Source organism: Zootermopsis nevadensis, unplaced genomic scaffold (assembly GCF_977971745.1).
Source record: "Zootermopsis nevadensis isolate Lab colony 2312 unplaced genomic scaffold, Znev_1.0 Znev_ptg000008l, whole genome shotgun sequence".
Taxonomy (NCBI): Eukaryota; Metazoa; Arthropoda; class Insecta; order Blattodea; family Termopsidae; genus Zootermopsis; species Zootermopsis nevadensis.
In genome coordinates, this window is record NW_028259140.1 from 6,895,611 (window position 1) to 6,921,607 (window position 25,997).

Genomic DNA, 25,997 nt, shown 5'->3' on the forward strand with positions numbered 1-25,997 from the left:
GCGCCTAACTCTCCAGACGTACGTTCGAGAATTAGCCGGTTCGAATCTTGGCCTGGTTACCATCGTCTATATTGACCGATAACCTTAGTGGCTTTCCTCGGTCTCGTCAGGCGAAAAGATTTTCAATCTCAGAAGTCACTCTAAGGAGAAATATTATAACGGCCATAATTTTTGTATATTCTTACCCGCCGAACCCCTTACACGTAAATGCTGTCCTACCATAGCGACTTCAGTTTTACGTTTTGCACCCCGCTTTTATAAATAGGTTCTAGTGGTGCTTAGTGAGGATGTGACACTATAAAAATTGTTACGTTTGCTTCGAGGAACAGTTTTTAAGTTCGGATTTTAAATAATGTTTTGTATGTTCAGTCTCGAATACACAGTACAGATGAGTGGATTGAAACGAACCACTCAAATATGATGGAACATAGGAACGAGAAAATGAAACATTATCAATTTCAATGGAATAGAGTGTTCATCTCCGGTCGATACAAACCCATAGAAAGAGTCGCATCATCGGATAAGAGACATCACTGTTATTACTATTAGATTATTTGAAGTGTGACCCCTTTCTTATGCCCAATCCTGCAACCAATCTGGAGCTTCAAATGTCACCTGCGTACTTGGACTAATCCCCCTTTCAGTGTTATAAACTAGCGTCAGTGTTACTATTCTCCAACCAAAGTAAGATTAGGAAATTTGTAATTGTCCAAAAAATGTTGTAAATTTTGTTACGCTAGAAGTCTTCGTAATGCAAAAAAGAAGGTGGTGAAAAATAACACAAAATGGATCACCAGAACCTGCAGAGTTAAGAAAAGAGAGGGGCGGAGAAGAGAATGAAATATGAACAGATATTTTCACCGCAGTTTATCATTAGTCACGAAACTGCATTTAAAACTGTGGCCTTCACTTTATAATGGACAGAGGTCAGAAGTCAACAGAACGCATTACCAAAAAAATGCCTTGACGTTAAAAAACGCGGCCGCTTGTAATACTAGGGGAGTGACTTCACGGGTACTAAGAGTGGGAGGACATGTTGGATCGTCATTATCTTGGGTCATTATGGTGCAAGCACAGCTAAAAACAAATGACCGCTAGTGCTTCAAAGCTGTCATTATGCTTCATTTGTTACCACGAAATTAAATGCTGTTCATCCTCCGAGCTGTGGAAATGACGACCTCGTGTTCTGTAGAATAAAATACTCTTCCCGACTCCAAACTTGTGGCATTCTAAATGCTCTACCGTAATTATGGAGAATGTGAAACAAAAGCATAAGAGTTGGAAGATGGGCGAATCTGGATTATTGTTATTTATCTATACAACAACTCACTTCAGTCTTCGGGAACTGTTTTTAGCCAGTAAGCTAATCTTATTTTATAATGAATGAAAACTGCAAGTTGGCCCAACTACGTAGCCTACAAAGTCATGCGATGTCAATATAGCAAAAATGTTCTTTTTAAGTAGGGTTGTACTACCAAGATGCATAATTACTTGAGATTCCAAAACCTTGCCTATTTTTCCCTCCCTAACCCAAAACTGTCCATCCTGATAAACTAGACATGTTATGTGTGTAAAAAATGTTTCTCCACTGGCCCGACACGCGTGCTGCCACCTACCACTACAACGATAACTACATGGTGTGACTAACGGTGCAGAGTGACGTACAGATTCATGTTTCTCATGTCATTGAAGTTTGATATAACTGGGACAACATACATCCCTCAAAGGCAACAATTTGTTGCAGCAAGTTATATTACGCAATCAACGAGCACACAAAGCAAATTCTGGTCAGAAGAGAAGACATTACAGATTATTTATTATTCTTACACTACATAACGCTTTAATCAATGCATTATTGCAGAAACAACTTCCTTTCTTCATGTAACAGAAAAATTATTTGGTACGGTACCCACATTATTTCTAAAAATTCTAGCTTATTTCCAAGTCGGAATGGCTGATTAATAAATAATATTTCATCATACTCTGGCATTCTTCTGTGGCCTAGTCTTCATTTAGCAAAAAGTTAATCTATATTTAGCTTATTTCATTCGCTTCTAATGGGGCAAGACTAAATAATCAGTCCCCACTTCATTCCTTTTGGTAGTTTTAAACCCAATTGATCCAATTTCTTCTCCTAAACTAGTCAATGTCTGATTCTTGATTAAAAGCTGAAATTCAAAGAGAGTAACCTGGAAAATACCTAACTAACTTTGCTTCCAAATTATTATTGTTAGTACTTACACTTATTTGTCGATGCTGCTCAAATCATTTAAAGGTCACTTCACGAAAACAATATGGATCACATTCAAAATCCACACAATTTTTACGATATTACGAACAGTCTACAACACTTGAACATAACCTGCCACTGACTAACATCAGGGATGCTTATACTTGTTCTTGTTTTGAAGGTCACTTCACGAAACAGTAAAAATCGATATAATTTTTAGGACATTACGAACAGTCTACAACACTTGAACATAACCTGCCACTGACTAACATCAGGGATTCTTATACTTGTTCTTGTTTTGAAGGTCACTTCACGAAACAGTAAAAATCGATATAATTTTTAGGACATTACGAATAGTCTACAACACTTGGACATAACCTGCCACTGACTAACAACATCAGGGATATTAATACATTTTCTTGTGGTTCTAGGACTAGCAAAAACTTTCCTTTTCATTAGTCTGACGGCGTAATCGCCAAACGATTTAGCTGTAGGTCAGTACTTCCACAGCCAGTACCAATATTGTCACAGTGGCCAATATCTTAAGCATGCTGCCAAGCTCTGGATAAAACCCAGGCATTTGTTTTCATTTCTCGAAATGTATTTTCTATGCTCTTATTACTTCGTATAAAGCGCCTAATTGCGCCAGTCCCTGCCATAATCTATGCAAGCGCCACTTTGCAAAAGCAAGACAATTACTAGCAATTCAGCCCTAAACGTCTATTGAGGCACTGCATCACTAAACCTGGCTATGTCTAAGCGCGTTTATCACATTGCCCCATTACGTTGGCCTACCTGTTAATGCACTGTAAAAAATACTGGTAGTGTTTTCGACGAAGATGTATATTTTTAGAACCCATAAAAGGGGAAGTTTTAAGGAGTGCAATCCGTGGCGAATCCTGGCCTAAGAGTAAGGTAGGGTGCAGTAATAGTTAAATTCAGTTCACTTCCTTTATCAGAATTAAAAACGCTAAGGAATTAATGAATTCATTAATACAGGAGGTCGGCAACCTTTTCGTTACGGTTGGCCGCATTGGCAAACTGTGTTTATCTTTGGGGAGGGCCACAGAAATGAGCCGATATGTCCTGGAAAGTAAGTGAAATTGTATTTAACTTGAAAGTATAGATAGTATTCACTTTAAAACATTTAACAACAGAATCTCTCCATACAACTAGGTTTACTGTACTTTGATATTTTTAAGCACTTCTTATTTCATGCCATTGTTAATTTTATCAAATTGAAGTTATTAATATCATAGTAATTTTCGTATTTTGTTAAATTTCATATGGTTTGAACAACGGAAAAATTTTCCTTTGCGCAATATCGCGATTTAAAAGTTACAGTCGTACATCTACATTTTTTTATTTGCCCTTATGCTTACATAATATATATATATATATATATATACACATATAACATTATCCTCAACAGAAAATGTTTGCCCTCGCATTGGCTAATTACGAAATCAGTATGAGATAGCAAAGAGTTTGGTGAAGAGGGAATATTACATTTAATGACAACTATCTAGTTTTCGTAATTTTATTTATATATGAAATATTCATCTATTATATAACAAAAATGTTCAGTACTTAATTTTACTAAGGATGCTAGCATATAAGCCACAAATCACAATTCACATCCATTTTCTTTTAAACAAAACAAAGATTACAAGTAACATCAATGAAAGGAATGTGTAAATTTTTATTACTCTAGTATCATATATCAACTTAAGCAGCCTATATTAGATATCTGCATAATTATAAGGAGAACCTCTCTTTCCCCCACACCATGAAAATGTCCTAAATCAGAATTAAATTAATATTGGTGCACTCTGGGAAAAATAAAGATATTGGGGATTCCCTCTCATTCTTTTTTTAATAAAATACCTTACAATTTGATATAAATGCAAAACAGAAGCAAAAATGACATGGAAAGATTAAAATGTAAAATAAAAATTATCTTGGTTTAAAATGTGACTTTGCATTCACTATTTTTCCCATTTACCGGTTCTACTCTTAACATCCAAGAGCATCGTGCTGCCATCTGCAGTCATTACATTTGACAAAATTACTGTAAATTTATTACAACCTAAAAGATTCACAAAATATATTCTTGCAATATTTGTAAATATTTGGGAAAGTTTAAACATACACAATGGGGGGGGGGGGGGGCCTCAAAAATCAGGGAGTCCTGGGCAGCTGCCTGCTTTGCACATTTAATAAAATGGCCTTGGATAAAATAAATAAAATATTATACCCATTGATTTAAATCCACAGTAAATAGCTAATGTAAATGGCCAAGCCAACAATCACTCGAAATTTAAACTTGTAGAGAAATGCACTCATTTTCTAAATAATAAATGTATTTCATTCATAATTTCTGCCAAGCGCAAGTAGACTTGGTGGATTAAATATTGCACTAAGTACCATGACATAAAATTGTTTTAATTCTACCAGTGAGAGCGTTCTCTATACACTAGTTCCAAGAAATTAATCTTTTAAGTTGCCAAAACTGTCACATACTTTACTTTTTAACACGTATACGACCACGATGATGTTCTTCTGCGTTGTGACACCGTAGATTCATATGTAAATACAGAAGAAGCGTGATTATTCATCCTAAACAGGATCAAAGTACGGTCAGATAGCGTAGAAGAAAACTCAATTTACAATATTACTAAATTACAAAGAAAATAGAATAAGGCATCAAATCAAAAAATCTCACTAACAAAAATAGTATTTAACATTGCATAAATTTGCAAATAAAAGAGTTAATTTTTTTAAGAAGTTAGTTTTGGGTGTATGGTTCTGATCCTCCAACCATTTCTTTGTAGCAGCGTCAAGCCAGTGCCTGAACAGTAAAGACGTCAACTGTGATCGAGTACATGTATGTGGTACATGGCGGGGAAGCGTAATTCATTGTTACACGCCTCGTTAATGATTAATAAAATAGAGCATTCTGACACAGTATGTCATGAAACCAAAGGTTAGAAAATTGGGACTCTACTGCGAGGAACTTACGTTGAACAACAAAGGGAGGCGACTGCTGCAGATGAACTACCGTTCAGGTGCTGGCACGACCTCGCCACAAAGAAAAGGGAGGAGGCTCAAAAGCAAATACCCATTGCTAACAACTTCAAAAAATAAACTTTAATTCTCAGATTTACATTACATTAAATACTACTTTTGTCTACGAGATGATTCTGTACTGCATTTTCTTCGCAATTAATATGATCGCTGACCGAGTACATATTTACCCTCATCTTTTTCATTAGTCTTCCACATATGACATTTCTGATTACAAGACCATTCTTCAGTCTTCTTTAGGTCAGATAACTAGGACTCTACATCTATTTTAATTTACTTACACAAGCTTCAAAAGTACGGTGTACATCACATCATCCTCATGTAAGAGAAATACTTTAGGATAATCCTCATTAGACTGCACACCAAATATTTTTATCCTTTTCAACGAAGTACTCTTATATGTATATAACTTACATTTCCAGAGGACAATGGGACCGAATGGAAGAGGAGAATTGAGGAGGCCACGGACCGAATACGGACCAGACAGCCATAGAAGAAGAAGAAGGAGGAGGTTGAAATAAGATTTATGCCTGTTGCTTCATCCATTAAACTTTGATCGACCTAGTGACTTTCATCGTCCCTATTATAAATAATCTTGTAAAGAATTAGTCAATTTAATCAATTCTTTCACATACTCGTGGTGACAACTTCAAAAATTATTGCCATACATAAGACAGAATGAAAATATACTAAAGCGTTCATTATGTTATTCTAATAAAGCAATCAACAAACATTTTAAGAAAACTGGTTTTAATTATAGTTCCTTACAATTTAATCGCTTAAAACAATGCACTCTTCCCCTCCAGTGTTTTCAGTATTCGGAACAGCGTTTAGAAAACTCTGAACAAATTTGTTCCCTTCGATTGGAATATTATTTTGTGGTTTTATTAATGTTGTAAGTGAATTCTCGCGTACTTTGGACAACTCCTGATCCTTTGGGATAGACAACTGAACTGGTACCTTCCTTTTATGCTGCTCATCGCTGTTGAACAATGTGGCTGATTTAGTGGATGACTTAAACTGTAACTTTTTCTGAAACTTGTGACCACGCTGAGAACTACCATCGCCTTGTCTCTTGTCTATCGTGTCCTCTACTGACAGAGCAGTTTTGAACTGCTTTTTACGCTCCACTTCCGACATTTTCTTCGTAAACTTTGTAATTAGGTGTTTCGAGTTTGATTCACTATTAAGTGCTGTAGATGTAGAGGGAATCTGGATATCACTTTCGCGTCTTTTTGGTTTAAAAGTGTAATTCCACGAGTTTGGAAGAATGATATCAGGAAGTCCGTGGGCTAAGCGTGTTTCTGGAAGAACATACCAGCACATACGACCACTCATCGGACCTGTATCAGGACACGCTATCCACGTAGCTAGTTCTTTAATCTTATTTGAGACACTCTTCTTAAAGATATCAAAAGATGACACTGATACAGTCCCTTCCACTGATCCTTCTATTGATCTTTGCTGCTCCCCATTCCAATATGCCAAGAACTCTTTTGCCAAAAACTCACGTTTATTGATATTCCCATGAATAAGTTTGATTAGCGCAGGAATTGCTGAAAAAGAAATAAGAAAGTTGCTAATGAGCATAACAATTTCAGGTCATAAAATATCACTTCATCCCGCATCAGAAAACGCTGCTTTTGCTCTTATACCATTACTACACATACACACACACACACACATGTGCATTTACATTATGAAACCTTGAGGGTGGTTGCAAACCATACAAAGGAACCTGCTGCCTCCATATTCTGGGTTATGTTCTTTTAGTGTTGCTTCCCCACTTATGCCTTGTATAAGAAATTGAAGTTTCCATTGCACTGTTGTTTAGGTCTGATTTTGGGTTTGTGTGACGTTACTAGTCATAACCCCGACCGGAGCCTGAGCCCTGGGAGGATTGGTTGATTTGTGTCTGTTTGTTCTCTTTTTAAATTTATATATTTTTTTAAAATACATTTTGGTAATTTGGGAGTCCATTTATTTGTATTTTGGGTTAACCCCTGTAATAATCCTATGACCGGCCTCTGGGATTATTTTAATCCTGTCACGGTCGCCGGGTGGGCGCACAAGATTAGAATCAAAACCCAGAAATCACAATTTAAATCATATATCAGTGTGTACAAAATAAAAGAAAGATTTAAATATAAATTATCTTGCAGCTATTTTGTTATTTTGTTTCTTATAAGGTGCACAAGTTCGTCACTCTGTAACGACTGCATAGAACTGAAGTAACTTTACCTGCTTCAGGGAACTTCTTCTTCTTTAGTGATGGAGTTGTTGGACTTGATACCAGATTACTGGATTCAGGACTTCCTGTTACACTGGCTAGATCAGGAGCAGACGTGACAATCGGACCATCCCGATACACTGCTCGGTATTGGCTCAGCAGTTTCAAGAGTTGGCTGTCAGCTGTAAGATTTAACATTAAACTTTCATTATGCACCTGATACATGCTGACTGAGGCATATGGTTAGAATATGTACATATAAGAAAACTCTGGACAATATTAAAATAATCTTTGAAATAAAAAAGGTATCAATTAAATTATTTCCCTAAAATGTTCAAGCAAGTTCATTTACTGCATCTAAATGAACAATACATAGACATTCACAGAGAAGAGACAATCACTTTTTCAGTGTTTTATAGGTGAGAAGAAACTGCACAATGTATAGGTGACATAATTATTATCAAACTGAAACTCTGAAATAAAAACATAAGTAAGGTCATAACATACCACACTCAGAAGTTTTGGAGTCAACCCAGACACAACCAAACAGACGAGGTTTGAGGCGTTCAGTCTTTTGCTTCATTTCTTCTTCAAATTCCAATTCCAAGACCTTTAGTTTTATCTTTAATGACTCGGGAGACTGGAAAAATAAATCAATGTTAACATTTAAATTACAAAAGTTTCAAACCTATTACATGATTTATTTTTCAATAAACACAAGTTTGAATTATATAACTTAATCATACATGATCTTCATCCTTTTGACCATCATTTTCCTCATCACTCAAGTAACCATGAGGCACAAAGAATTCATTGTCAACTTCATATTCATCTTCAGATTCCTTCTCATCATCAGAACCATGAAGAGATTCACCAGGCTCTTCTTCTTCCCATTCATCATCTGAATCTACTTCATAATCAAAGAACTTCTGTAAATACAAACATTAGGTCATAATTACAAATCATTCCGTTCCTCAAGATTTCAAAATAAAATCAACAGAAACATCAAAGGTTGTGCAACAAGACTGTGGTTTCAATTTTCAATTTTAATGTTGAAATTTTGCATGTATTTACTTACTTCATCCCTGCTAAATGGATTCTTAGGTCCGATACTCTGGCTTTTCTTGCGCCACGTGCCCCAATATGGTGGACGACGATTCTCCCAGAACTGGAGCAATTTTGGATGTGGCAGTTTATCGGCAGTAGGATACAATTCAAAACCGCTGTCTGTCACACTACTAGATATATCATAATCATCTACACAATAAACAGATAAACAAAATAACTAGCCATTCGAAAGCAAAAAAATACGCTTAAAACTTGTACAGAGTGCGAGTTGGGACACCCAAATTTTATTTACATTTACAAAGTTCATTATATAAAAACTGTAGCCTATATTAATGGTAGCAAACTGTAAACCACCTCCTAAAAGACTAACTGAACATCACTTTCTGAAGAGGATTCCTGCTACCAGAAGGAAATCTAGACCTCATAAAGTGTTTAAATGCTGCAAGACTCTACATCAGTGGTACCCGCGGGCGCCCGCCAAGGCTCTTTTTGGGTGCCCGCGTTGATACGGAAAGAGGTTATACTGAATAATGAAGGCCGTTCAACCATGAACATTATAAAATCAAAGCACAGATCTCTACTTACTAATGCCCATCTTGACGATTGTTTGCGAGCAGCAACATCATCCTACACTCCCAAATTTGAAAAACTGGCCGATGAAATGCAGTGTCATACATCACACTAACTTCCCACTTGAGTAATAATAATTGTACTTATAAAAGTACGTATTTTTGATTGCATGGTTTCTTGTATCATTAACTGTCGTATTGTTTTGCGTATTATTTAGTGTCCATATCTTATTTGTCCAGAGAAAAGAAAATTTGGCTTTGTTAATTGGTTGGTGCTCGCCATGATCTCATAAACTCTCAAATGTGCCCGTAGGCACAAAAAGGTTGGGGACCACTGCTTTAAATGGCCAACAGCTAGAAGAGATAAACAGCTTCTTTCTCCAGTTCATGCAAAATATTTACTGCCACTTCTGATTAATGATAAATCATTACATACCCAAAATTACAACATCATCTTTGAAGTCACTGACAGCCCAAGTAGAGGTCCTGGTTTGTGGGACAATCTTTTTACTTCTAATTTCATCAAGATATAGCTGATCTTCTGACTGGCTTTCAATACACTGATCCAATGACTGTTTGAGCTCCACAGTTAGTTTTGTTCGAGTACTGGGAGCTAGTCTCATGTCAGCTTTAACCTGCCAAACAATATGCATACAGCATCACATCAGAAACAACGATGATGACCATATTACAGCAACAGACCGCCAAGTAAATTTACGTAATATACATTAATAACACGCAAAAATATCTTTTAAATGACACTGTTCATATTGCAATTCCCAGACAGTGCCAACAGAAACAACCTTTCACGATCCAGTACACGCCATCTTGACAAATTTCTTTAATATAAATTCTAATAGTAACATTTCATACAATCGGTCTTCTAAATAGTCTTTTACCATCTGATTTTCTGATAACAATTTTGTATACATTTCTCATCTCTCCCACAGTGTGTGTGCAACATTCCACAAATACAGGCATAATTTTTAAATGCAATCAAAGAAGAACTGCCGTTATCAATGGCATTTACTTCAAATTGCATGTTACCTCAAAGGGCATAAAATTTTCTTCAGCTTTGGCTTTTGGCTCCTCAACTGGTTTTGTCTCAGCTTTCTTGGGAAGAAAGAAACTAGTGAATGCTGCTATCTCTGCTTGCCTTTTATCTTCTTTCTTTCGTTTCTCCTCGTCTTTGGCCCTCTTTTCTTCATTCTTTATCCTAAAAAATTTAAAATTAGTATATCATAATTTATAACAAAACTTCCACAACATATTTGATTCTACGATAATGCTACTTAGGACTCCAGAAATGCATTTTCCCACTTGTACTGACTAGTTAACGGAAACAAAAATATTTTTATTAATCATGCTTTTATCCAGGGTGAATGCATTTTGTGAAAATGTTAGTACATATCAGGAACTAATGAGCAATTCACTTCTCTAAACTTAATATCCCATTCCTCTAGTTAACAGTGGGACATTGAACAAATTTATTTCTAAACAGGAGAACTGTTCTGTCCAATGGAAATGGGAACCAAAACTAAATGTCAGTCGTCCAAATTCTGGAATATTCACAAATGTTTCATTATATCTCACATTTAGTACGGAACCTAGCGACATATTTAATACAACATAAGGGCACTTTTATGAAAAATCTGTCCATGACCTATACAGTTTTTTTTTCTGAGAGGAAGAAATAATATAATCATACAAATGCAACAGTTAATAGAAACAAATTATGTATAAAGATGGCTGTCTATTGCGTTGTGGCACCGTGTAGTCTGGTAGAAGTTTACTGATCCTCCATCATCAGTAAACATCTACCAGACTACAGAATGATACAACCCACAAGACAGCCGTGAGAAACCCAAATTCTACTGAAATGCGTATCCCAACTTAGTTTATAATGAAAACATGCAGCAGCTGAGAAAATCACTCACTCCAATTCAACTTGCTTTTTCCTTTCCTTCTCCTCTTTTTCTTTTTTCTTTATCTCTTCTCTTTCTTCTTTTTCTTTCCTTCTCTGTTCTTCTTTTTCCTCTTTTTCTTTCTTCTTTTGCTCTTCTTTCTCCAATTTTTGCCTCAGTTTCTCTTCTTTTTCTTCAGCCCTCTTTTTTTCACGTTCCTCCTTCTCTTCAGCCTTCTTTTGCTCTCGTTCCTGAAAGATCAACAGTAGCATGAAGATGAGTGCAATAACTCAGGTGGTTAGTCACCAGCTTCTAACTGTGTTGATGTGGGTTCGTGCTCAGGTTAGTCCAGTGGGATCTGTGGTGGACAAAGTGACACTAGGGCAGGTTTTTCTGCAAGTGCTTCAATTTTCTCCTCTCAATAAAATTTCACCATTGCTTCATACTAATTCATACATGAGCCCATTAGTGGCTGCAGTTCCAATGAGACATAGTCTCACCCCACAACAAAAACAATAAAATAACATCAAGATAAAGGTAACATTATCATCTTGATTGTATAAGATCTACAGAATATTAACTGACACCATCCATATCTTCAACTGAATGCTCATTTCACACAAAATCTGCATACTAAAGTTATAACGTTGCAGTACAGGAGCATACACGATCCACAGGTAATATGACCAACCTAACCTAAATAAGGATCTTACAATAGGCTGGACAGATAGCCTACATGAAACAGATAGGAAATACATATACAAATAAGTGACTACCTGGAAGAAAAACATGGGAGTGAATTATGTTCAAATTTATTTTAATTAAATATGCTTTTGTTATTTAAACTGGGTTGAACTGGATGAGGAATGGTTCCAGTAGTAGACTTATGTTTGCTGTTCTAAACTTTACTAGAAAGCTAGTTCATCTTTTGGAAGAATAACAATGTCAACATTTAAAAAGAAACAACAAACAAAACCTCCAACAACTCTTAACACGTTACCTGTCGCTGCCTCTCTTTCTCTTCCTTCTTTTTTGCAGATCTAAGCTGTTTTAATAATTGTTTCGGAGTCAAATTCCTGATTTTCTGTGCAGAACCTATACTAGAAACAGGAGATGTTTCACTGTCGAAATTACATTCCTCAGAATTATCATCACAAAGTAAATTCTGAAGTGAAGTATTTGATGTTCTTCCAACATCTGTGGTATTCCTCTTGGAACTTGTTTCAGAAACAGAACACTGAGGTGATGATAATTTTGGTGTTCTTATATCATATGGCACACATTTCACAGACTTAATATCTACAGGTTTTGGTGACAACTGATTAGGGATGTCTGATTTACTGTTCGTAGCACATGGCTTTGAAGGGGATATTTCTTTCTTAAATTTTACTGATTCATCTGTGAAACTTTTTAATACAGTAGGACTGTTCTCAGCATCACTCTGTTCACTGTCTGTAGTAGGAGAAGAATAACTAACATTCTGCTTATTGTCTGCAGTGTCATTCTCAGAAAAACTGTTCTGTGCCTTTGTTGGCATGATCCTGTAACTGCTGCTAGTCAAATCTTTCTTTACTACATTATCCTCACTATCACTAAGGATAATCACATCTGGATTAATATCACCACCTGAACACTCTTTGTATGAAATCTTAAATTCTTCTTCCTCAGTGCTGTCATTTTTCACATTCCTATCAATTTCAATCTTTGAATGTGATCCATTAATAACATCCACACTATCATTCTCATCTATACCAATAACTATTTTAGATATTTTTGATGTTTCGACAGAATCATTAATATGTCCCTTAACTTCTTTTCCAGCACATGGATTGGATAATGTTTTGCTTGCAGTATCAGATGATTTCTTAAAGTCATCTGAAAGAACATGTGAACAAACATTTTCTTTTGTTTCACCAAGTTGGCCTGAATCATTTGGTCGTATGATTTTGATAATCTTCGTATCATCTGTTGAGTCACTAAGTTTTCTTTTATTCCTGTTCTTTAGAAGTGGTGATGAAGACTCCACCCCTGAACCTAGGGTCTGAAATGGTAGTCGTGCTGAAAAAGAAACAAAAATTACATTTTATTCAAATTTAAGTATGAATCAATGGTTAAACTTTTTACATTCTATTGTGGATAAGTTACAGTTAACATATTTTTATTTTTATATTCCAACAATCAATGTACTAAACATGGCCACAGGTTATGAAGATTTTAATATCACGTTGCATAAGTCAGTGCTGAAACAGATCACTGCTATAAAATCAAACCCAGTTCAATTTCTCAACTAGATGTCCCAATGTGGAACCATCATATGCATGCAATCTTCACTAAGGAAAACTTTTGCACACATAAAACATCATAAACATTCAAGTACTTTAAATATGAAAATATTTTCACACCCCATTTTAATTTGAAGGCAGGATTGTTCATCTAATAGAAAAATGGTTGTAGAAGTGGCATTATTCAACATTTCATTCTAAAAAATTGTGCAATAAATGGTAACTTTAAGAATCACACCACACAAGTTAGGGAGAGCATGATGGATAGGGACGCACCATATTACCATGCTTTGTATGATCCTGCAACAAATGGTGTTACCTTGTTTTAATTTTTTCCTGGGTTGTAATTCATCATCTTTACTAGCAACTGCACTTTCTGAAACAAAGACAAGATTTCACACAAATATCCTTAAAATGATTAACTTGGCTTGTCAGAGAAGATTATCTACACACATGAATGCATGCATAAAAACACAAACACATGCACATAAATTGTATATACTTACTGCTTCAGAATATTACTATAGGAATGACAAAAGAGTTCAAGGAGCATATTCACAAGTTATACACATGGTTATTATCCCACAAAGCACTTGTTTATTAGTATGAACTGTATTTGCATTGCACTAGAATAAATATGCATGTTGTATGAAATAATTTAAACACGTCAGCCTACCATATAAAACCGAGGGGGGGAAAAGGTAGTAATCCTATGTGAACTTTCTGTCCAACTTCTAATAAACTATGTACACTCGAGATACTCCTGGACAAGAAAATAATTTTTTCACATAAATATATGTATTACTCACCATCATCACAAACAAAGTTCTTCGTTTTCATATTAGAATTCCTTAACACCTCTTCGATTAGCACTGAAAGAAGTATGCCTCCCGTACTGTTACGAATTTCTGCAAGAAGTATTTAAGTGGTAACGGCATAAAGAAAATATACGTAATAATCAAATTCTGTAAATACAGCACTCTAGATTACCTCATTAATGTATTAATAATTCAATGTATTATAGAAAAATCTCACGTACATTTAAACTTTTTAAACCTCTGCATAACAGTTTAATTATGTTCAGTACTTCCTCTGTAATTTCTTGATTTCAGTACGAATCACCGTAATTCACATATCACAACATATGCGCGGGAAACGTCATGCGAAACCGGAAAACAAATTCCAATAAAAAGTATTCAAACTAGATTCAAACAAAACTTGTATCGCTTTGGATACATAAAATACATGTATGGAAGCATGGATAATTTTCTTCTAATAAATACACATGTTACAATAGCTTTGATTGTGATCAATTACATTATATTGACTTCATTTGTTCCGTATAAACGACACAGAGAATGTGAAACAAGTGGGAATTTAGTTACAAACAATGGGGAAATGTTTCTCCAAAATTTCCCGCTATCATGTATATCATAGAAACTTGGTTACTAAGACTTAATTACGAACCAACACATGAACCAATATCCGGGAGTTCGCACATTCTTAACCTTCGCATTGTATGGAGCTGAGTGGTCCCTTTGTTAAAATACACTATGCTGACATATGTAATCCCTGTGTGTAAACATCTTTTTTGGACAGCCCGTATAATAAAACAGTTACTATCTGATGTATTATATCTCACACATCTGCCTGGGGTCAGTATAGCACTTAGTTAAGGTGGCAGTGAATGTTAAGAGGGGTGTACACTAAATCAGGGAGATTTGAACTGCAAAATGTGTTTGGGTTATGTGAGTTAAGGAATTTGAGGAGCAAATGGAAAATACAGATTCTACATTTAGGCTAAACTGATGTCAGAATGATATCACAACAAATGGAGCATAAATATAATATGGTACTTGAACAAATATCACATACCCCCATACAAGATATGTACTTCATACTTTAAAACCTTAAAAAAGAAAATGTAAATTTATTGTAAATTTACTGGTAAGTTATAGTATACAATATATATATACACCAAGCATTCAAACATAATATTCTCCATTCACAATACTTCATCTATGCAGTTGTCACCTTGCAAAATGAAAATGATGCTCACACTACATTAAATCTTTTATTGACATAGTATCTTGGTTCTGCAATTATGGCAGATACACTGTACAAATCCTAATAGATGTTTCCAGCAGTTTTAATGTAACATTTTTGTGAAGAAAGTGCACACAGTATTTGGATAAATATATTCCAGAGGAACTCTGCTCTTCGGTACATATGCTCATAAATGTTGTAAATTGTGATTTTCTTCTTTAGCTGTAATACTGATATACCCTGGAATTGTTTAATGTCCAACTCTGTCATCAGGCTTCTGTGATACACAAGTGGTCTATGATCATTACAGCAATGACCTCAACATACATAACAGTATTATACGAAAACTATATGTAACAAAGTGATCAAACACAACACAACTGCTTGTATGACATGTCAACATGACATAACAGGGCAGATATGTCATGCCAAGAGACTAATAGGTTACAGAATAGTAGGTTCACCTTTAAAACGACTAGCATGGTACCTATCAAAAGTGTATATGTATATATATGGTAAATCTGTACAGCAAGTTTATAGCACACATGCATGCATGCACACACACAAATATATGTGTTATAATGGCAATAATGAAAACCTACATTAACAAGATGTGGAAGAATTCTGATCTATCTACTTTGCAATGCTACACACTTCTCATGTCCTAAACCCGCGATTCACCCGTAAATTTATCAAACCAAAATGTCCACTCTTCCATAAAATGCATTATTAAAACCACAGCATAACCTGCTTCATTTTCTGTATGGCATGTTTCATCATGTTACAGCATACTACACCAACAAAATATACATATTACAAATAATTTAATATTAAAATTCCTACCAACCATTGATTCTAATCAATAGTAGTCCACTATGAATTCTTTGCATACAGAAGGCAATAATTAGAACACAACACTTCCATTAAATGTGTTGAGAGCTTCTTAAATATTCTTGGCTGATATTATGATATATACGTATATACACATACACAATGATTGATATATTTCAATAATATTCACATCTCTGCAGAAAGATGATGGAAAAATGTTAATCAACTCACTGCTTACTATTGCAAGCACCATAACATCACAACAATGCACAAGACAATTGCTGCAAAGCAGAATATGACTTGAAGAAGAAGTGTTATTGGCTCTTCTGCCATAACACTGTGTTTCTCAGAAGTTGGGTGCTACCCTAGTTGGTGTTGTGGGCAACAAGTCCATGGTTTTACATACCCAGCCAGCAATATCTACATCCTCTAACTCTGCTTTCTTTACCCATTCATGATTCTGAAATCACAATAAAAAAACAAATTTATCTCTAGCAAGTTGGAAATTCTGTCACACTATTACACGTGAGAAAACCTATAATTTCATAAATTACAAATAACCAAAAACAATTCATGAAACCATTCTTTCTCTATGCAAAACTTCCCATATACAACATTTTGGAAGCGTATTTCACTAGTATAGTCCAGTGGCTAGGCAAATTTGTTCTTCAACACAAACAACACTGATTCCATTTCTTTTCTCATATAAGTATGGAGATAAAATAATTTCTGATCTTAGCCAATGCCACTGTTCCAGATAGGAAGCTATACAAAAATCTCAGGAACACAACACAGATCAGTTCATTGTGTGGCGTTAAATGTCTTTCATTCAAAATTAGATCCTGATTATATGACTGTAGGCATCACAAAATGACAATCACTGCTAAACATCCTTCCACCTACAACCTAAATTAAGCAGATAATCTTACCATGAGTGTATTCAGGTCTGGCCTCTCAGCAGGATTTTTCTTCAAGCAACTGTCAATAAAGTCCTTGAAACTTGTTGTAAAGATACCAGCTGGAAGTTTAGGTGGTGGTTCATTCACTATATAATCCAGCAATTCAAAAATTGCCATGGGCCTTGGGCCATTGGAACCCTGAAGATAGTTACCTGTGGAAGGGATTTGTATTATATCTTTGTTACTTATTACTTATACAATCAAACATGGAAAGAGAAAATTTCATAGAATTCCAGAGATCGCACACTAGCAAGACATATTCTTAGAACACAAATGATGAAAAAAATTGAATTAATAAGTTAGGTACAAGTATGGCTCTATCTAGCAGTAACTAAAAATTCATTATCTAACAACTGTTTCAAAATCTTCTGTGGCACTCTTTGATCCCAAATGTATTAATGCAAACACACACACACAGTGCGGGTATAAAAATATTTTATTTGCTAGTGGTTTACTTAATTACACCGTTAGGTCACATTACCTTCATATGGCACTCAAAAATCATGCCCATCTTCTTTCATAGCAAAAATTATAGAAAACAGCTAAAATATGAAATGTCAATGCACAACAATAATACTGACCTCTGTATGAAATTGGCAAATGTACTTTCTGACTGCTTCCAGTCGTTACATTCCATCCCTATATGATGTTTTAACTTCTGCAACTTTCTTTTCTGACCTAGTCAACTGTTGGTCCAACACCCCGTCAACACTCTGGACTTCACAAACCTTAGGAGCACTGTTGCACTGGGCATAAATTCTTTCGATATCCTTGTGGTTCTTCACAACAGTGTTTCGTGTGGACACCAAAGTTCCAATGTGTGCTAAAATATGGTTGTAAGTTGGTACTTACTATTAACTGGGGAGGGTGGAATATGAATGTGGTTGTCTGATTCCATCCTTTGACCAAATATGGCAGCCAGTGTTTTAGCATCAGGAGGAGGAATGGGATACATTCCTATAGCCATCTCAACCAAAGACAGCCCAAGTGACCAAATATCACTCTGTACTGAATAGTGTGTTCCTTGCAATCTTTCTGGCTAGAAAATAATAACAACAGTCAGTGCCAACTTTTAAAAATGAATGATAGTGTACTAGACAAACTATTTATTATTAAAGAAACAAAAGTACATATCGTTTTAAATGTACATACAAGAAAACTTTGAAATAGAAGATTTGCCCCTCTCAACAAAATTCACTGCCATGACACACCAATAGCTGATGTACATTTTAGAGTATTATGTGAGACATAACACACCATTATCGCCTCTTAGCTATGATACAGTGCCTTGGAACCAATCACCCACAAAACCACTCATTCATCAACTGAAAGATCCTTCACTGTCAATGGAAGTGCTGCAAAGGTCTAAAAATGGTCTTATCTTCACTAATTTTCCTCCAGGTTTCAGATTTGTTGTAAAATGAAGGCATCATAGAATAAGAAGAAAATTATTTCTACATAAATACATACAAAAATTACATCAAGAGAAGCATGAGCCAGATCAGATCATAGCAGGCCTAACAAAATCAGCTGGCTCAAACAGTTCAGTGGCAAGGAGAGAATTACAAAATACAGTAAAGTTGCTGTGCAACAAAACTCAGGATGCCAAAACATTGGCCCCTGTTACACAAAATATTCACTATTATTTCCTTCAAAGCACACATTTTCATAATGCTTACTTCATTTGTGATTTTACAGTCATTCTGGCACATGACACTGAAGAGAAAACTTTTAATATGTACAATTCTTGTAAGTATACTGAGTATACTACACAACAGCTAAGACCAGCAGAGACAACACCACAGTTCTACACCTCGCATTACTATAACTGTCTCTTTCTTCACTTCCCTGTCATCTGTTTCTATTTGAAGGATATGTATAGGTTACAAAAGCACATTTTAAGAGTTATGTGCAAACCAATGCACAATATCAAAACAAGACTTAATGTATGAATTCCAACAAAAGGATAGGGTCTACTACAAAACTCTTACCGACATATAACTGCGTGTTCCAACAAAAGAGTTTGCCATAGAGTCTATAAGTTGACCAGACACTCCAAAATCACATATTTTTATTTCTCCACCACTATTAACAAGAATGTTACTTGGTTTGACATCACGATGTATAATGGCATGTTTATCTCTCAGATAACTTAAGCCTTTCAGAACCTGTTTAAAGAGAGAAAGCACAAATAGAAGAGAATAATTTTCATCAAAAACTACAGCATAACATAATGGTTCTCAACTTCATCAGATATGAAGACCAGCAAAACAGCAGTGGGACTTCTGAGGACTAGAACCATGTCTGCCTCACACAGTACAATACAAATAATAGCCTACAAAACCTAATTACCACAACATCTGAAAGAGTGAAATCTGAGGTTCTCACAGCAGTAAAAATGTCAATGTAGTTCTTCTGAGTTGTAACACTACGTAAACTCATAGGTAAACACTTATGTTTTAGAGAAACATACTGCTTCCATCTATATGGCTGATGGAGAGACTATGTTTCTCTGAGTCCATATGGCATTATAACCCATAAACAAACATAAAAATGTTTATTTAAAATACAAAAATTAACTCCTTTATATGGTATTAACAACAAAACAGAAAAAATAGTCATTGGCACTGAAATCTGAAATTAAAAATTATGCAGGATGTATTATATAAATCATTAATTTGAAATGTGAGAAATTTTACATCAGTATACAGTGGAAAAACAAGTGTGGCAATTATAACTGACTTGCACAAAAGTGCAGTCATTTGACTAGAAGGAAAACAAATAAATAAAAACTTCAAACATGGGAAATATCCATTCTGTTGGATGTGGTAAAACATGGGATCATTACAAATGAAAACAGAAATTTATTATGAGTAAAACGAATGAGATGCAAAACCAACATTATATATTTTGGAAACAGAAACTACAAAGATTTTTTCTCAAACCAAAAGTGTTCAATGTGGGCTCCATGGGTAACCCTGACAAGATCCAAATAATATGTGAACTCACCCTGTTTATTTTGTTGGCACAGTGTTACCACATGTTCTGAAATTTATTACTGTATTACAATATCAGTCAGTCAAGCATATCAGCATTATTTAGAATAAAAAGTCAGCAAACAGAAGCTGCAGAGAGGAATAACATAAAATCAATGTACTCAAAATTATAATTCAATACTTCTCCTTTCATTAATGATTTCATTGGTATTTTAAAGCACATAACTATGAAGACATATTTTGAATATTTATCTGAACTTATCTTTGAAGGTATTTTACCTCATAAGAAGTTTAAATTGCTCAGACTCTGGAAACCTTAACAGAGCTCCAGTGTAAGGAGTTTCACATTATGTACAAAATTTATAAAATATACATAATTATACTGAAATCATGACCAATCAGAAAATAACAACTCCGTATACTCACAGCCGAAGTAATAGTTCCTAATATGGATTCTGGAATTCGTCCAGCCTTCTTCAAGATGAGATCCAATGATCCACCATCCATATATTCCATACAGATACTTATTTCACCATCACTAAAAAGAAATACAACTATTCTTCACCACCAGGATAGTCAATATACAGTACAACATTCTAAATGGTGACATTGAGGCATTAATGTTTTTAAATACCAACACAATAAAATCAATGTAACAATAAAAAAATTCCCGATTTTACTGCTTTTAAATTTTACTGTAGACCCATTTTTATTTGCTGATCTTCCTGCCTGTTGACAATTTGGATTACAGTCTTCTAGGTTATGAGAACAGAAGTTGTAAGTTGCTCCGATACATCAATAACCATCTACAAGACTGCACAAGGCATCATAACCCAGAAAAACAAATCTATACTTTTTTATTGTCATTGTTATATGAACTAAATAAAATTATGATAGCTATGATGAAAGAAAGGCTTCTCTTAAGATGTAAAAATGGATTTAATTCTGGGACCACTACATGGAACTGGGCTTTGCTGAATCACAATAACAGCAAAGCAAATGAGATTAAAATTTAATCAACACTTATGTCTATTTTAAAAGACATTAATAATGCGAGTTAAAATTTTATATGACAATATTCACACTTGGTTATAATATTGTTCTAATCTATTCTACAAGTACAAATTGGAAGGTTAGTAACAAATATAACACTCCTTACCTGTAAAATGCTCCATAAAACCCTACAATATGTGCAAAATTACAATCATGTAGAACTTTCAGCTCTCGAATTATCTGCTTCTTAATGGCAGGCTTTACTTCTAAATGGATTAACTGTAATATAAATACAAAACAAAAACCTATAAAAATTTATTTTCAATTCAGTATTAAAGAAAGTCTTGCCCTATTAATTTGTACAGCTGTGGCCTGCATAAATATGGAAGGCAGAGATGCCAATTTATTTATGTTTCATAAAACCTTATAAACTGTACTGTCACAGACATGTCATTTGAGCAAATTCAAATTTCTTTCTTCTGGAGTTAAATCATCTTGTTGTTTTAAAATACCACAATGTTTCAGAAGTTGGTTCCACTTCCATCTTCAGCTGACAGGTGCCCTGGTTGAGACAACCTTTATTTTATTTTTTGCAAATTCCAATTTCAAACACAATTTGACAACAATAAGCACTCACACAATCATGTAGGGATAACCACAATGATAATGGCATCATCCAGCCACGCACATAAACATGTGGGGAACCCCCAACTCTTAAGTCAGTGACACCATTCACACAGACTAAAGGCAAATGTACCAGAATTGTTATACTATGTGCAGATTTCATAACTTCTTATCAATTTCTTTATGAATAAATTGCATATGCACATGCTATTCATGAACAAAAAAGAAAAATGCAGCAAGTATCTGTTTAAAACTGTTACCTTTCTGGCCATAATAAGGTCACTAGAGCGATGTCGAACTTTCATTACCACACCACCATTGCCAGCACCAAGCTCTCCAAGTTTTTCGAAATCATCATCACTTAGTTCTCCAATCTTTTCTTTTTGGCATAGGAAGAATTCCATACGTTTGCGCTGTGTATCATCCATCTGAAGTTCTTCCAGTCGCTCTTGAAGAGCCTCAATACTTGTCTTCCCCACTAAAGTACCTCGCCTAAAACAGAAGTGCTTCCTGTATAATGTTTTGGGCCTACAGATGATTCTAGAAATATCAAAGAAATTAAATCTGTGAAAATGCAATCTTGACTAAAAATATTATAAACACACAGTAGCAATTACACTAAAATGTTATGCTGCAGTAAGAGTATGAGTAAGAAGATGACTGTCTTCTGGGATGCTGCATAGTGTAGTATGATACACGTTGATCAATGTTTCAGAGGTGCTTACAGCCTCTTATCAGTAATGATGAGTAATGAGTAAGCAGCATGTGGAAAAGTTAGGTTAGATACAGGAGCAGGCTAGATAAGGTGCATGCTTGTGCTGTGTTTGGCTACGGCTGATTCGCCTGAATGCTCCAGATAGATGTGCCCGTGATGCTCCTTGACCATGATCTCAATGGAATGGTCAGTCTGCCCAGTGTAGACTTAATCACATTCACAGGATATGCTTGTACATACCCGGAGTCTGATGTTCCAAGTTGTTCTTCATACGCCAAAAGAAACTGGAAATCTTCCTTGGTGGAGCCCCGCAAACTTCATTTTTACATGGACAGCATTCTGCTTATGCAACTGAAGGTCACGCTGATAAATGGCACAAGGGCAACCGAGATGGGTTTCTTCAGGGCCAGGGTGATTCTCTTCGGTCAACTAAAAGCCCATTGAATCTTCCAGTTGCTACAACCTTTCTCCCTAAAATTGGCCCCTAGAAACCTCCAGCTCATCAAACAGGCTTTCTCGGTAACAGAGTGTTCTGGATCTGTGCACCAACATGGAAAGCACAGCATGTTTCTTACAAGGGTTGTGATAGGAGCTGGTATTAAGACAGAGGTATGGATGGGTTTATGGTAGTCTCCATGGCCCAGTGAGACATCAGGTGTATAGTACATGCTGATCTCAAGGAAGGAAAGATGGCCATCGGTTTCCATTTCCACAGTAAACTCGATAATCCCATGGGACAATGTTCATGAGGCAGTACATTAGTCAAGTTGTTTGAATGCAAGCAGCTAGAATACCAGAATCATGAATTAAAGCTTATGTTCACAAGTAGGCAAGTTCACTGGATGACAGTACAAAATAAAATGTCACCAGAGGTAACATGTCCTGGTGTCCTCTGAGTGAAATATCACCATTTCTAGAAAAAAAAAGATCTGCTAGTGTTTGGAAATGATTAGTAAAAGGAATCACATGGGTGTAGATTCCCTACACTCACATAGGAGCTGGCCACAGAAGACAGTGAATTCTATAAAAATCACCTGAGAATGTCAAACCAGACTAACTGGCTTGTACAACATTAGCATAACATTGGTTCCTGCACCACATTTCTTCAGCTTCCTAACATTGTTCACTTCCTGGCTGCACATTGTTTTCATTATCTTATTTTCTTCTAATATAATCTGCAGTTAATTCTTCAGTGATTAGCTTCTCAAGAAATTGTTTTCATTCCATTGAACTCTTGCATTTATGTAGTGATAGTCTACTTATCAGTTTCAATGTTCCCTAACATCTTATACTTTTCGTGACTTTAAAAATCATCACAACTCTACTTATCAGTCATTTTGTAAATGTTCACAACAAGAAATTCTGTTAACAATATAATTTATAGCCTTTCAGCCTCCTTCTCAAAAATACCAGTATGGTTCCTACTTTACTTGAAACAGTCCTTTCACCAAACTTGAAACACAGTTCACATTGATCAAGTCCTTTCAAATTGTTCTCAAGTGACTTGCATTCAAGCATCTTGACTTGTGTGAATAAGGTTTAAGCTCCTCTGTAATGTCAGTCAACATGTACCAGACTACATGACTCAACATCCCCTCTGGAGTGAACGACTAGAATCCATTACTGCTGGCACATAACTTAAGTGCAAATTAACACAAATGTATAAGTTAGTAGGAACACATCAATGTGGTACTGCATCTGTTCACTGACCAACATTGTGTCTGCTTCATGTTCAAACATTATATATATTATATGTGCTGTACAAATACTACTTGGTCATCTGCAAATGATATAATGGTTGTTCTTTGACAGCTTTCCTTTTAGCATGTAAACTGTTTAAATTTTAACTTCTCACAACTAATGCAACTTAACAGGCACCAAAACAAGTTACACACCTATTCAAGCAACAAGCACAGTTTACACTGATGGACGGTATATGAAATAAAATATGAGGTTCTATTGTCATGGCAAAACTGAGAGCACAGTGTGTGTCAATCAAAAATTACTTCATAGGCAATCTGAAGCAGCAGTATTAAGTAACACTATAAAACTAAACTCAGGTACTTTATAGGGCTTTTGATAAATTTGTTTAGAAACCATACATAATTAGGACGTTCCCTGTGTTTAAGTAATGTGAGAACTCTTTAACCAAACTACGCTACACTGTAAAACCTCATTCTCAATTAATAATATTTTGACTTACTCTGGCACCACTGGAGCTTCCACATGGACAGGTACTGGAACGGCAGAAGTAATTGGTGGGGCAGGTTCTATCGAGCCGGGTGGCAAAGTTAAATTTAACTTGTTTTTGGACATGTTAAGTTCGAAGTACTGCGCCGGCAGTTATTTTTCCTCGCCAAAATCAGTTTAAAAACTATAAACACTTCGATTCACGACAACGTCCGCTTAATAATATGTGAACGTGTGAGACGACTCATTAAAATTACTACATCGACCATTCATTACCACAAAACAGAACAATATGTTTTCTTCCTTCATGGAATGACCACAGCCCCAAACAGATTTGCCCAGCTGTGTAACTCCAATGGTATTGATGGGCAACGTAGAGCCATTAGTATTTTGCTGCGCCCTGCGAGTGATTCACAAGTAAACACAACCAGTGACGTAACAGTAGCCCCGTCGGTAAGAAAGTTAACTACTCCCCCCCCCCCCCCCCCCCCGTCACTAAGACTGCTTATATACCATGAACAATTTTGAAACCGTGATATCGTAAGTTGTTACGTCTCAGAGGAACTTGATCCATATTTAAGGTAAAAATGAGTATCTGTATAATAATTTTTATATATGTATTATTTGAGGTTTTCACAGTGGTGAGTATGAAGATTTCTGTCTTCTGGGTTGTTGCGCCGTGTAGTATGGCAATTGTTTACCAACGTTTCAGAAGTATGACCTATGAAACGTTGGTAAACATCTACCATACTATATGGCATAACAACCCAAAAGACAGAAATCTTCAATTTTCACAAAACTTTTATCCATCAGTTGAAGGTATCATAGCACCATGAGTTCCTTCGAAATGGCATAATTATAATAACCATTTCATCCATATCATTCCACAATCCCCTTACAGAAATGTACTGAACCATAAAGTACCCATATTCATATGGAGTAAGGTCAGTTGAGGTTTAAAAATTGTCAATGAAAAACACGTTTTGGTCTCACATACTTGTATTCAACTCTATAGTTAGTCTTAAAATGTATATTTGGACCTATAGAAAACGATGTTTTCAATTATTTCAATATATAATATTTAATATCTGGAAACTTTTCAGTTTTTGACCTTCAGCCATAATTGCATAATGTGCTGCAAGAAGCAGTGAGAGTCATTAACTCTGAGAAAGCTCGGACCTGTTTGCAGTATCATGCAAGAAAATGCGAGCAGACCACCTAAAAGCTTTTTAATAAATAATGCGGTATACTGACGTCAAACTCCATAATCTCC

The 25,997-nt window shown here is 35.5% G+C and overlaps 2 protein-coding genes and 2 long non-coding RNA genes across 8 annotated transcripts in view; 1 reads left to right on the plus strand and 3 right to left on the minus strand.

The window, feature by feature from the left end:
- The window catches only part of LOC110829822 (uncharacterized), a 218,099-nt gene extending 215,543 nt beyond the window's left edge, over window positions 1-2,556 (minus strand). The window contains exon 1 of the long non-coding RNA XR_002543094.2: window positions 2,242-2,556. This is a non-coding gene — a long non-coding RNA (uncharacterized LOC110829822). The remainder of the gene's footprint in view (window positions 1-2,241) is intronic.
- A 312-nt stretch (window positions 2,557-2,868) lies between these two features.
- LOC110829821 (uncharacterized) lies at window positions 2,869-5,871 on the plus strand. Its single transcript, XR_002543093.2, has 3 exons — window positions 2,869-3,145; window positions 3,230-3,323; window positions 5,740-5,871. It is a non-coding gene; the product is annotated as an uncharacterized LOC110829821 (long non-coding RNA).
- Window positions 3,757-14,672, minus strand: LOC110829815 (uncharacterized). Of its 2 annotated transcripts, none has more exons than XM_022063934.2 (12): window positions 14,410-14,672; window positions 14,180-14,278; window positions 13,690-13,746; window positions 12,089-13,146; window positions 11,122-11,339; window positions 10,232-10,400; window positions 9,621-9,819; window positions 8,626-8,804; window positions 8,294-8,476; window positions 8,055-8,187; window positions 7,559-7,729; window positions 3,757-6,873 (listed from the first exon to the last, which is right to left on the minus strand). In XM_022063934.2, exons 2-12 carry the CDS (start codon window positions 14,208-14,210, stop codon window positions 6,089-6,091), a joined length of 3,183 nt encoding a protein of 1,060 aa, XP_021919626.1. In that variant the 5' UTR covers window positions 14,211-14,278; window positions 14,410-14,672; the 3' UTR covers window positions 3,757-6,088. The 2 variants fall into 2 exon arrangements, with proteins under 2 accessions (XP_021919626.1, XP_021919627.1); XM_022063935.2 differs by having other exon boundaries at window positions 14,361-14,672.
- Window positions 14,673-15,425: 753 nt separating this feature from the next.
- Window positions 15,426-25,097, minus strand: Dsor1 (mitogen-activated protein kinase kinase 1). Of its 4 annotated transcripts, none has more exons than XM_022063942.2 (8): window positions 24,738-25,097; window positions 22,080-22,359; window positions 21,362-21,474; window positions 20,629-20,740; window positions 19,198-19,374; window positions 18,059-18,245; window positions 17,177-17,358; window positions 15,426-16,707 (listed from the first exon to the last, which is right to left on the minus strand). In XM_022063942.2, exons 1-8 carry the CDS (start codon window positions 24,848-24,850, stop codon window positions 16,594-16,596), a joined length of 1,278 nt encoding a protein of 425 aa, XP_021919634.1. In that variant the 5' UTR covers window positions 24,851-25,097; the 3' UTR covers window positions 15,426-16,593. The 4 variants fall into 4 exon arrangements, with proteins under 4 accessions (XP_021919634.1, XP_021919635.1, XP_087201077.1 ...); XM_022063943.2 differs by having other exon boundaries at window positions 22,080-22,311; window positions 24,738-25,096; XM_087344951.1 differs by lacking the exon at window positions 24,738-25,097 and adding an exon at window positions 22,775-23,006 and having other exon boundaries at window positions 22,080-22,311.
- Window positions 25,098-25,997: the final 900 nt, after the last annotated feature.

Coding starts and splice junctions, on each gene's coding strand:
- LOC110829815 (XM_022063934.2), bottom strand. CDS start 14,210: ATGAAAACGAAGAACTTTGTTTGTGATGATG. Junction 10,401..11,121: donor AAAAAGCAAGTTGAATTGGA/GTGAGTGATTTT, acceptor TAAATTTTTTAG/GATAAAGAATGAAGAAAAGA. Junction 6,874..7,558: donor GAAGAAGTTCCCTGAAGCAG/GTAAAGTTACTT, acceptor TTTCTTTTTCAG/CAATTCCTGCGCTAATCAAA.
- Dsor1 (XM_022063942.2), bottom strand. CDS start 24,850: ATGTCCAAAAACAAGTTAAATTTAACTTTGCCACCCGGCTCGATAGAA. Junction 18,246..19,197: donor GAACACGCAGTTATATGTCG/GTAAGAGTTTTG, acceptor ATTATTTTCTAG/CCAGAAAGATTGCAAGGAAC. Junction 17,359..18,058: donor TCCACCCTCCCCAGTTAATA/GTAAGTACCAAC, acceptor TCCCTTCCACAG/GTAACTATCTTCAGGGTTCC.